At 38.9% G+C, this 13,120-nt stretch overlaps 1 protein-coding gene and 1 pseudogene across 1 annotated transcript; one reads left to right on the top strand and one right to left on the bottom strand.

Annotated features, from left to right (window-relative positions):
- The first annotated feature begins 1,448 nt into the window (after positions 1-1,448).
- LOC149385163 (uncharacterized) lies at positions 1,449-2,725 on the top strand (annotated as a pseudogene).
- Positions 2,726-9,127: 6,402 nt separating this feature from the next.
- Positions 9,128-12,105, bottom strand: LOC149385162 (disease resistance family protein / LRR family protein). Its single transcript, XM_089627523.1, has one exon. The coding sequence runs from the start codon at positions 11,996-11,998 to the stop codon at positions 9,263-9,265; it is 2,736 nt and encodes a 911-aa protein (XP_089483649.1). The 5' UTR covers positions 11,999-12,105; the 3' UTR covers positions 9,128-9,262.
- Between the last annotated feature and the right edge of the window lie 1,015 nt (positions 12,106-13,120).

The raw sequence follows: 13,120 nt of genomic DNA, 5'->3' as shown, positions 1-13,120 counted from the left end.
TGTTCCCGGACAATTTCCAGCTTCTACCTCTTCAATATAGATGTCCCAGAATAGATGAAGAATGCCTTGATGTCATATCTCTTTTAGTCGCGACCTGCTATTACTACTTTCCGTCATCTATATGTATGAAATACGTGTACGTCATTTCGTTAAGTAAAATGCGTGTATATAATATTGCGTAGGAAATTTAAAAATATATCTGAATGGTTAAGGAAATAGTATGAAAAAAGAGACCAATGCATGTATAAATTTTAATATTAAAGAATGAATAATATTTTAATATTAAAGAATGAATAATATACTAGATGTACACATTTATGTAGGAAGTGGGTATATTAAATATATTATTAGTAACTTCAAGAAAAAAGAATATAATATTATTAGCTACCACGACTTTTTTTTTTGTCAAAAATTTTCTAACCACTATTAGTATAGGACCTACATTAGGCGATCGGGAAGAGGAAAAAATTTGGGAATCAACCAAAAGTAGCTACCGTAGGCAATTATATTTATATCTGACATGTTGATAATATTGTAATGAATATTCTAGAGGTACATTGGATATATTATTATGAATTAATAATATAGGACTTTTGATATTTTTTAGGGTGGAGAAAGATGAACCTAGAGAGCAAATGGGAAGCAAAAGATAATAAGTATTGAATTGAGAATTGTCAAAAAAATAAGTACTTGCTGTAGAGGTATCTGACATTTCGGTAACTTAAACATTTGATAATATTATTATTACATAATATTATTATGTAATAATTATGATAGAATATTACATAGTTATTAGGAGATCATTACGTAGTTATTAGACATAATTATAGAATATTTTGTAAACAATTATGTTACTATATATGTGTATAAATACCCATAATCGTAAATGAGAAATCTTAACTTTTCTTCTCCAAAACTTTTCTGATAACATGGTATCAGAGCAAATAGAAATCCGAAATTAGCCACCCCTTTTTAGGGTTCAAAACCTTCAGAAATTTGCCTCTTTTTCCATAAATTCGAAATTCCTTTTACCAAATTTCTAGGGTTCCAAAATCCACTTCAAAACTCATTGTTCTCAAGCATTTAAGTCTCACCACCCATCCAGAAACATCGAAAACAAATTTTTGACCAAGTCTGTGTCGCTTCCCGACCCATACCTCCAGCCACGCGCCGACGCCTTTCGCCGCGCGTGCAGGCCACGCGCCACCTTCCGCTCTCCATTTTTCGGTTCTTTGCCTCCAACTCCTTCGTCATCCTCTGCCCGTCCATTTCAGTCTGGTCCGAGCATCGTTGGTCAGAAGTTTGATATGTGTTTGCCTTGCTTCCAATCTCTTTGAAGTTTCATATATTCTCTGTGTATTCTCTTAAATTTTCGTGCTCTTTGACGTGTTTGTATTGTTACTGAATTTTAAAAAAAAGCTCTCTATTACTACTTTGCTAAAAAAAAAATGGCTGAACCAAAAGCCATCGCTGTATCGGAGGTGGTGCCGGTACTCTCGAAGATTACGGACCACAAGCTAAATGGCTCGAATTACCTCGATTGGAGCAGGACCATTCGCTTGTTCCTCCGAAGCATCGACAAGGATAATCACTTGACTGACACTACTTCGAGTGACGATATGCGACAAACATGGCTTCGTGAGGACGCTTGTCTTTTTCTGCAAATCCGAAACTCAATCGGTGATGAGGTAATTGGTCTAGTCAACTACTGTGAGTTTGTCAAAGAATGAATGGATTACTTGGACTTCCTGTACTCTAGAAAAGGAAATCCATCTCGCATGTTCAATGTGTGCAAGGCCTTTTATAGGGCTGAGAAGTAGGACCAATCACTCACCACCTAGTTCATGGAGTTCAAGAAAACATATGAAGAGCTCAACATACTTTTACCTTTCAGCGCCGATGTGAAAGTTCAACAACAACAACGAGAGCAAATGACCATTATGAGTTTTTTTGCGGGACTGCCTTCGACCTTTGACATTGGGTCCCAGATCATCTCTGGCTCCGACATTTCCTCTCTCCAAGAGTTGTTCAATCGCGTCCTTCGCACGGAGGGAACCCCGTCTAATCCTGTCAGCAGAGCCCTACTATCGCGAAACACATATGGCTCAAGTCATCCTGCTACCTATAAACCTAGAGGCCCAAGAAATCCTGAATCTCGTCCTAAAGATATTTCCGCAATCACTTGTAACTATTGCAAGAAACCGGGTCACACCATACAAGAGTGCATAAAACTTCAGTACAAAAGTTAGAAGAACCAGTCGGCTCATGTTGCATCCTCTTCTGACACCTCAGTTCGTATCCCTGCTGATGAGTATGCCAAATTTTTCGAGTACTAGGAATCACTAAAGACTTCAAAACCATCTGTCACTGCCATTACTGAATCAGGTAATCCGAATGCGTGTCTTCTTTCCTCATCCTCCAAATGGGTCATTGATTCTGGTGCCACAGATCATATGACGGGTAATTCAAAACTCTTATCTACCCTTACACATCATGCTCCTGGTTCTACGGTTACTTTAGCCAATGGATCTCCTTCCAATGTTATTGGTTCTGGCACTATCACACATACTCCTTCTTTGTGATTATCCCATGTCTTGCATTTACCTGACTTATCTTTTAACCTCTTGTCTGTTAGCCCACTCAAAAAAACATTAAATTGCTCAATCTCATTTTTTCCCGACTCTTGTATTTTTCAGGATCTCATGACGAAATAGACTATTGGTAAAGAACACAAATATGGAGGTCTCTACATCCTCGACACATCCAAATCCATTGCTTGCCCGAGCGTCACATCTGCCCTTGAAGAACATTGTCATTTCGGCCACCCTTCGCTTCCTCTATCTCATATAATCTTTTGTCATCATCTTCATATGCCTTTGTTTCATCCCTCGACTTTATCACCATTCCTATAACTATTCAAGAGGCATTAGATCATCCAGATTGGCAGAAAGCAATGACAGAGGAAATGAATGCCTTAGATGACAATGGTACTTGGGAGTTGGTTACTCTTCCTTCAGGGAAACGAGCAATTGGATGTTAATTGAATTGATCATCAAGCTTAAGTCAAAGTCATTTTTTTAAAATTATTACGATTGAATATTTTGGGTCAAAACAGTGTAGGTTTTGTGAACGCCCTCTAGCCTCAATTATAACACTTTATTTAACATGACAATATTTTCGGTTTACGTGTTGGGAAATGGTCTCAAGTAGCAGTGGCTTTAATATTTTGGAAAAAAATAAACCAAACTATGTTTTTGGACACTTTTAGTAGTATGTCTAGTGTGCAATGTCTATTTTACCCTTAAATTTAATTTTTTTTTTTACATTTTTTTTCCTTTTTCTTTATTTCCCTCTATTTTTTTTTTCTTGTTTCTATTTTTTTATTTTTTCTCTATGTCCTCTTTCCCTTTCTCTCCAATCAAATGAGAGAGAGAGAGAGAGACCTTGGGAAAGAGAGCGAGAGAATGGACGAGCATGATGTAGAGCGAGGACAGAGTTAAGTCGGCGGCGACGGAAATTGATGTTATCGCCGTTGCGGCGGAAATCACGATGTGCTCACTACCTACTAGAGACAAGGCGTCGCTCCCTGTCAGCCTCTCCGTGTTGACGTGCGGTGGGTCTGAAAGCGCCCCGCCGTGAGCCCCGGCGCCGCCCTCTAGCTCCAAGTCCACCACCGCCTCCTCTTTCTACGCCGCGTTCTTCAGATCCACGTTGCTCGTGAACAATTTTGTCAGCAGGTCGTTCATCTTTGTAGAGCATCATATTTTCTTCTCTTCATCGTTGAAAAGATTTCATCGCTATAAATAAAAGAACCACCAAAACAGATTGTTATGCTTAAACTATTGATAATCAATTGAGTAATCTTCAAAAACCATTTTTAAAATTCAAGCTATCAATGAAAACTCGTAGGAGAGGTAGAGAAAATCACAAGCGATGAACTCTTTTCAACGCTATAAATAAAAGAACCACCAAAACAGATTGTTATGCTTAAACTATTGATAATTAATTGAGTAATCTTCAAAAACCATTTTTAAAATTTAAGAACCACCAAAGAATCGCTCTCTAAGAATTGCTCGCTCGCTAGGGCTTAGATCGCTCACTCGCTAGGGCTTAGAATCGCTCTCTCTCTCTCTCTCTCTCTAAAAAATGTCGATGATGATAAGTCCACCGAGTCACAGACCCACTGAATGAAGCAAAGGGTATATCCTTATTTTTTTTTATTGGGAGAGTGAGAATACTAGCCCAATCAACCCATCAATATTAGAATAATAGCCTAAGTTTGAATAAATTAAGTGAATAGCTCAATTAATATTTCACTACCTGAATTACCCTCATATATAAGAGCAAAACTCAATTTTCCCAAAACCTAAACCTAAACTCGTTCTCATCTTCGTCCATTTCACGACACCGATCCACTTCACGCCGTTGATCGCCGCCGATCCATTTCACGCCGCCGCGTCGTCACCAATCGTCGTCCATCCTCGTTGCTGATCCCTAACGTCGCCGGCGAGATCCGCCATAGACGCCATCAAGATCCGCCATAGACGGCGTCGATTCCGTCGAGCTCCGGCGGCGGCGATTCTCGGAGAATTGACGGCTCAGATTGACTCGAAAATCGGTGGGGGAGAGGAATCGGCGGCGGAGAGGAAATCGGCGGCGATGGAGGGGATTGAGGAGAGGCACTTTGTAAATTCGCGAATCGGTTAATTTAATTAACCTACTGGAGTGAGTTAGGTTAATTAATTAACTGATTCGTGAAGGATTTGAAATTCACAAAAAATTTACAAAAATCATAACTTAAGTCAATTGATATTCAAAGCATTCAATTAATTAACCTAATTCCGAATTCAATCATTTAGTAAATTAACTTTACTCACAAAAAATCAAAACCTAAACTAATATTCAAGCAATAAGTTAATTAATTAACCTAACTCACTCCAGTAGGTTAATTAAATTAACCTATTCGCGAATTTACCAAGGCCGTTATGGTCTGAGCCGAAAATATGAGCTATTTGCTTAATAAAATGAAACTTGGGCTATTCCCCCAATAAAAATGACAAACTTGGCTAGTTACAACAAATTTCACAATTCAAGCAAAATAAATGTATATCCTTATAATTATCAGAATAGGTATGGACAACTTTTGATAAAACATTTAAATGAAACTTATTTTCAAATACGTATTGATTTTTATTGAGCTTTTGATAGTTTTCTCAACGCTTTTTTTTTTTAAATAAAATATTATAAAAATTGAAACTCTCTTAATTAAATATTTACTATATTTATATGTTATATAGTAAAAATAATTCATTTTTAAATATTATTTTATTATTATAGTAAAAATTTATATAAATTAAATGTATACTTGTAGATGCCTGAAAATCAAGAACCACGTCCTCGAACAAAAGCAGTCTGGTATAATGATGCGGTTGAAATTTTATGCGACGTATGTATTGCGGAGATTGAAGCTGGAAATCGACCGGGAACAAGCTTCACCAAAATAGGATGGGAGAATATGGTGTAAAATATTTCCGAGAAAACACAAAGAGGATACGATAAAGCTCAGTTGAAAAATAAGCTGGAGTTATTGAAAGGTGAATGGAAACTTTGGAAGCAATTAATCGGAAAAGAAACTAGCCTTGGATGGAATGGTAACAATAATACCGTTGACGCAAGTGAAGAGTCGTGGCGTAGTAAAATAAAGGTTTGAATTGAAAATCAAATAAATTTACAAACTTAAAATTTAAATTATAACTAAGATAACCATTTTTTTTTGTAGGAGAATAAAAAATTCGGGAAATTTCACAAAGAAGACATTTCTCCTAATTTCGAAGATAAACTAGATACGATGTTCAAGGATATAGTTGCAACTGGAGTATATGCATTTTCATCTACAACTAACCCTTGTCATTACGATGGTACTGAGACATTTCCTAGTGCTGACATCTCAGAAGAAAGAAGTGATGAATCAGAGGATCCTGTATCTCAGCCAAATACTCAAAAGAATGTGAATAGCAACAACAAAAATCCCCTAGACCTCAATAATTTTCCAAAGTTCAAAAAGACTGGTGGAAGGAGCAAAGTTAGTGGAACGGCTAAATTATCTTCTCAAATCGAACGTCTTGTGAAGGCGACGAAAGAGCGAAGCGACACCATATACGTAGTACGTAAAGACTTGCCTGGTTCTAGTATCGCTGAACTAATGGAAGTTGTTTTGTCACTGCCTGGTATTGATGTCGGACATCCAATGTGGCTTTTTGTGACCGGACTATTTCAGAGTCGCGAGAAGAGAAAGATGTTTGCAATGATGACAGATCCACATACTAAAAAATATTGGCTCACTTACGAGTATAATCCAGTTTATGGCTCTATTCTAGGAGGAGATCCAAATGTCTCGAGATTTTGAATTTTTAATCCATTGTATTTAATAAGCGTTCCTATATGAGAACTACATTCATTGTTTTGCATTTGTTGTTTATTTTGTTTTACTATAATAATCAAACAGTACTAGAACGCTAGTCTCGTTTATTCCTTGGTTGCTTATTTTTTTTTACACATTAAGTTACGTGTTTAGTACTAATAATGATTCCATCGAATGTTACTTAGTCTTACGATATTATATATTTGTTTTCAGGAACAAATGGATATCACATCAGATGATGAGTTCGAAATAATTGCCAAAAAAGAAAATAACGAACGAATTGTTCTTATATGGAAAACTGCTCATTTGATGCAAATTTATTATGATACATACATACATAAAGTTCCTTGTATGGATTAAAAAAAACGGGGTATATTTTCCTTCAAGAGCTGTTGAGGGGAAACAGAATTCGGTGCCAAAGAATGTTCAGAATGGAAAAAGAGGTTTTCATAAGTTTGTGCAATAACTTGGAAACAAGTTACGGATTCAAAGGTTCAAGACATATGACTGCTTTGGAGATTTTAGGAATGACTCTACTGATTTTAGGACATGATCTAGGAAACCGGTTAGTGCAAGAGATGTTTCCACATTCTGGTGAGACGATAAGTCGATATTTTTCGGAGACGTTGGATATATTATGTCTCATGGGAGTCGATGTCATAAAACCTGCTGATCCAGAATTTAAGAGTACTCCCAAAGAAATAGCAAACGATCCAAGATATATGCCACATTTTAAGATATTATAATCATATTTTTTATTTATTTATTTTCATCAATACTTTGTATAAATTAATTGATAAATTTGTTTTTTTAAAGGATTGCATTGGTGCTATAGATGGTGTTCACGTTCCAGCTTCATTACCTCAAGCAGATCAAGTACCGTTTATCGGTAGAAAGAAGATTGCTACTCAAAATGTTATGTCTGTATGTGATTTCAATATGAAATTCACTTTTGTGTATGCTGGTTGGGAAGGTAGCGCGCATGATTCAAGGGTATTCTCTGCCGCTCTTCGTGATACTGAGATTAACTTTCCAAAACCTTCAGAAGGTATGACTTTAATTTTTTTGTAGCTTTGTCTTGTATGACTTCAACTTGATATGTCACAGGAAAGTATTATCTGGTTGACGCTGGTTATCCTAATTTGCCTGGATATCTTGGTCCGTATAAAGGTCAAATATACTATCTTGAGCATTTTTCGTGTTAGAAGAACTCAACCTACTACAAGCAAAGAAATCTTCAATCGCACGCATTCTTCTCTAAGAAGTGTCATCGAGCGGAGCTTTGGAGTATGGAAAAAAAGATGGAGAATCCTGAATGTCATGCCGAGTTATCCATTCAAAAATAAAGTAAAAATAGTTATCGCAACTATGACACTGCATAACTATATTCGAATGCATGCAAGACAAGAGATGGATTTTAAAATATTCGGCGAGACGGAGGGCGATGGCAAGGGGGATGAAAACGACACAACTGAAGATCACGATGAAGATTGTCAGACTTCTTCGAGTAGTATGGAGAAGTTAAGAGATGAGATTGCTGCAAGTTTAGTAGAAACGATAAATTTGTAGTTTAAATTTTTTTCAATAATTAAAAAACTTTATATTAAAAATAAAATAAATTTTTGTTGTCCATATTTTTCTAGTTTGTAATTATAATTCATATATATGCATATAAATAAACATATTAATAATTATTATTTAATTTTTAAGAACATATCTATTTTAGTCTTTTGACCATAATATATTTATTTTACCAAACGATAAATCAGCTTTTGTTACTAGCAACAACTGTTTTATAAACAGTTTATCAAACACCTGTCAGTTTAAAAAAAAAAAAAAAAAACTTAAATTAAAAGCATTTTTAAAAAAAACAAAGCTATGCCAAACGGACCCATTATCTCTATACCTTATTCATGTACATAGTAATGGATTTTAGCGTACAAATCTTTTTTTTTTAAATTTTTTTTTTATAATTATTATGATTGAATATTTTGAGTCAAAATAGTGTAGATTTTGTGAATGGCCTCTACCCCCAAAACACTCTATTTAACGTGACAACATTTTCGGATTATGTCTTAGTCCTATACGAAAGTTGGTTAACTCCAAATTAATATTACCCGCCAACCAAATTTACCAGGAAATGTTCAAAGAAACCGGCAGACTAACACATTTCAACAATTTTATTTGTATTTCCTCTCTTGCTTCCATCGGCATTTTCAATTTCCAGCTCACAGAGTAATCATCTTTGAAGCATCAACAAACCAATCCAACGACGAAGCTAACAAATGTCAACCAATTTTGTCATCGACAGAGTGAGAAACTGAGCTCTGAAAGTTGTCTTTATTGTTTCAGGTCACGCAAGTCGAGCACACACCGTCCACACAAAGTAAACAGCTTATTCTCTGTCGACGGTGATGAGAGGTTAACTCCGAGCTCGAAAGCCGCCCCTTTGTTTCTGAAGAGTCTCACAAACTGTCCACACAAACAAGTTATTGTGATTCTCTTTTTTTTCTTTGTTAAAAGATGGAGAGATTTGTTTCTTGGTTAGGTGCCATTACCAGTTCTAACGTTCAGATTGGAATCTTATACTACAATCAATCTCGTATCTCTGTTTTGAAATCCATTTAATTTTGGCCTTCAGATTCTTATCTAGCGTCTGAATAAAGCAGTTGCAGTTAATATTACGAATAAACCAGTACACCAAAAAAAAAAAAAAAAAATTAAACCTTCCATTCATATTACATTGCATGGTAAGCTTAGGAACAAAGTTTGACATTTGTACTGCTAAGTGATGACATCATCGGTCTTATTTAGTTACCATTTATGCTGAATCTGGAAGCCTTACAGGGTCTTGCATTTGGTTGCAAGAGGAGCTCCGCAAAGCAGCGGATTCCCCTCGAAAATCGAAGCATCGTTGAAGCGTGGCAGAGCAGGGATTTTTCCTCGAAGACTGTTGTACGATAAGTTCAAGTGCTTCAAGAGAGCCATGCCAGACAAGCTCGCGGGGATCGATCCGGACAGTTTGTTATGCGACAAGTCGAGCGTTTCCAGGCTCATATTCCCGATCTTGCTCGGAATCTCTCCGCCGATTTGGTTCCTCGACAAGTCGAGCCTGGACAGACCGGACAGAGCCGCGATTTGCTCCGGGATTTTTCCCGCCAAGTTGTTCCCTGAAAGGTCGATGCTCTCGGCCTCCGCGACCATGTCGCTGTACTCGGGCTCTCTTCCTCGCAGCACGACGTAGAGCTGCCCTAGAAACCTCGTGCTGCTTCTGGTCGACACCAACGCCGAGAGATTGTTCAAGCACTCGGGGATGGCTCCCGAGAGATGGTTTCCGGAGAGATCGAGCGAGTGGAGATTCGAGAGACTGCACAGCTCCGAGGGAATGTGGCCCGAGAACTCGTCGGAGTCGAGTTTCAGCCTGAAGAGTGAGGCTAGCGATCCTCCGTTGATCCACCGTGGTATGCTTCCCGTGAGATTGTTTTTGCCCAGATCGAGGGTGGTCAGACCGGAGCAGCTCTGCAGCGAAGAAGGAATTTCTCCGCTGAGATTGTTGTTGCTCAACATCAAGACGGCGAGTGTGCGGAGCGAGCTCATCGCGCTTGGAATAGCGCCCGATAGATTGTTGTCTGAGAAGTCAAAGCCCCAAAGGGTGTACTTGTTCTTCCAACAGGAAGGGATTGACCCAGAGAGTTTGTTGCCTCTCAGGGAAAGAATGTTTACACTCTCGAGATTGCACAAGGACGACGGTATTTTTCCGTTCAGACGGTTCCGAGCCAAGTACAGCTTCTGCAATCTGGGCATGAGTCGATCGAGATCTTCAGGGACGGGCCCGGAAAGCGAATTATCCTCGAGAAACAGCTCGGTCGCGTTGGTGGTCCAGAGTGGGAAAGCGCCGTTGAAGCGATTAGAGCTCAGGTCAATGCTCGACAATTTCGGAAACGTCAGTCTGCTCGGAAGCTTCCCTTTAATCTGGTTCTTTGAGAGGTCGAGACGTCGAATCCGAGACGATAGAGAGGGAATCCAATTCTCCGGGATGCGGCCGGAGATGCCGACGTTCTTCAGAGTCGTGGAGGTGAGTTTAGTCTGGACTTGAAGCCACATCGGAAAAGAAGGACCGAGCTTGATGTTCTCGAACTGGATTTCATCGAGCCTGAAAGGCGGAACCCACTTGTCTGCAACGTCGAGAACGAGCGACCTTGTCGGCTCCGTTGTGAGTCTAAGAGTCTGTAAGCTCTTGAGATTCGTCAGCTGGGATTCCGTGAGCGAACCCTCCCACGAATTCATTACCAAGTTTGCGTCAACTAGCTCAGAGAGCTGACCAAAACTCTTGGGAATCGTCCCGTTCATGCTGTTATAAGACACATCTAGAACTTTCAGAGATGATAGATTACCGATAGACGATGGAAGCGAACCTGAAAAGGAATTTCCGGAGAGACTAAGGCGTTGCAAACTTTTGAGCCTTCCCAACGACTCGGGCAACGAACCGGAAAGGGAATTGGAGAACAGAATCAAGGACTCGAGTTTGCTTGTTGAGTCCCCGGAGATGCCATCCAAAAATTTGTCAATCCCTCCGGTGAAAACGTTCCCGGAGAGATCTAGCCGCTTCAGCATAGCCAGGCTTCCCAAAACCCCCGGGATCGGACCTTCCAAAGACAAATTGGAAGATAAGTCGAGGTCTTCCAGAAGCTTCAAGTTTGTGATTTCCTTGGGAATCAGACCATGGAAAAAGTTCCAAGTCAGGTGGAGAACCCGAAGTTTGGTGAGGCTGAACAGCCATAGAGGAATTTCTGAATTGAACGAGTTCTCGGACAAATCAAGGACTCTGAGCGAAGTGAATTTTATGGCGGGAACTGAACTCGGCAAGCCTTGGAGCTCACACCAGTTGAGATTCAACTCCAATAACGAAGGAAGCAAATTGACTTTCTCGAGCCATGCCTCTCCGACCTTCTGGAGTTTCACATGCCCCAAGTTGAGGTGTGTCAGCGAAGAAGAGAGACCCGAGAGCCAATCCAGACTCTCGGCTCTCAGTTCTCCGCTGGAAATGCCGAGATATGAATCTGCAAACAAATCAAGAATCTGCAACCTCGCTAACTTCCCAAGACTGATCGGAACCACTCCAGAGAAGGACGAAAACGAAAGGTTGAGATACCTCAAACTCGCGAGCCCGCCGAGGAAATCGGGAATCGAGTTTCCATCGAAATTGTTCATGCTCAGGTCGAGGTAGCTCAACTCCTTCAGCGAGAGCAGAGAAGGGCTCAATGAACCGCCGAGGCAAGACTTTTTATAAGCCACGGTCTGGTCGGTAAACTCGTCGCCATCGTTGGCACGCCTGAATGGGTTTCTGAGATCGACCTTTGACACGTGTCCGCTCCGATTGTCGCACCCGATTCCTTCCCAGCTGCAACACTCTTCTCCGGCCCATGAAGAGAGTCTCCCAGAAGGGTCGGTGAGAGACTTTTTGACGGCAAGAAGTGCCTCCCTCTCATCTGAATTACACCTCCCAGTAGTGCCTGAACAGAGTTCAAGGAAAGGAAACAGCAGCGAAACGAAGATGATACTTTTCGTGAGTTTCATGGTGAATGGCTTTTAGTGTGTGTGATGAGAATGGAAAATGTGGTTTCTCCACTTTCATATTAATACAAGCTTGATTCCTATGAGTTCCGAAGTTTGTTTTGTGTTGCGATTGCGAGTGTGAAAGGAACGAACGCACTCGCAAGTCGCATACAAAATATAAACGGTAGTGGGGTTTAAGATTGCTCAACTAAATTCTCCACTAACTGAAAAATCTGCATTTGAAAAACTAATAGGTTTAGTGTTGTGAGCTGTGTCTTAAAATATCACCGACCGAGATATTAATTTGGCATAAGATATTTTAAAATATACGCACATGGAAGGTATGAAATTGCATAGGCAGCTTGTATGCCAACGCACAAATAAAAAAATGCGGAAAAATGTATGGCCAACGGAAATCAGTGGTCGGTGAAAATATTCTGAAAGAAAAACGTTGCAAATTTATTTTAAAAAAAACGTTGCAAATAATTTTATTAAAAAAAACGTTTTACATTTTTTTTATATGTCTATCTTCATTCCTACATTCACACTAGGCATACAATATAATTATTTATATTGGATATTTAAATATTTAACGGTTTTTGTCTAATCTTGTCCGATCCGATTTTTTAGATCGGTCAAAAATGGTCCGGTTCGGCTTGAAAATTTTAGACCGCGGTTTAGATCGGACCGGACCATCTTAATTTGTAAAGTTTTTTTTTAATAATGCTAAAACATTTGAATGAACTAATTTGAGTTGGACATTTAAAAAAAAATACGTAAAACGGGTTAAAACGGTATAAATCGGACCGGACCGGTCTATAACGATTTGATATGGTTTTATTTATTTCTTAAACGGTCTCGTCCGGTCTAAAAAACTTTAAATCGTTTAAAATTGTTCAATCTAGTTTGGAGGTCGATTTTAGATGGGACCGGACTGTGTACACCTTAATTTTTATAACAATTGAAACTTCCGTGTCTAGCGGTTTAAAGTCTCGAAAAAAATTGGATTCATCAGTGCCTAGGTCACAAAAATGACCATCTCCTGTGAAATGAGATTTAATAGCTTTCAAAAGTATTTTTTTTCCCAAAATATACCAAAAATCCAATATTGCAACTATAAAACTATCAAGTCTAACAATTTTT

This window comes from Urtica dioica, chromosome 9 (genome assembly GCF_054948205.1).
Source record: "Urtica dioica subsp. dioica isolate 48M chromosome 9, U.dioica_male_clone48M_v1_H2, whole genome shotgun sequence".
Lineage (NCBI taxonomy): Eukaryota > Viridiplantae > Streptophyta > Magnoliopsida > Rosales > Urticaceae > Urtica > Urtica dioica.
Note: the sequence above shows the minus strand (reverse complement) of the source record. Positions and strands in the feature narration are given on the sequence as shown.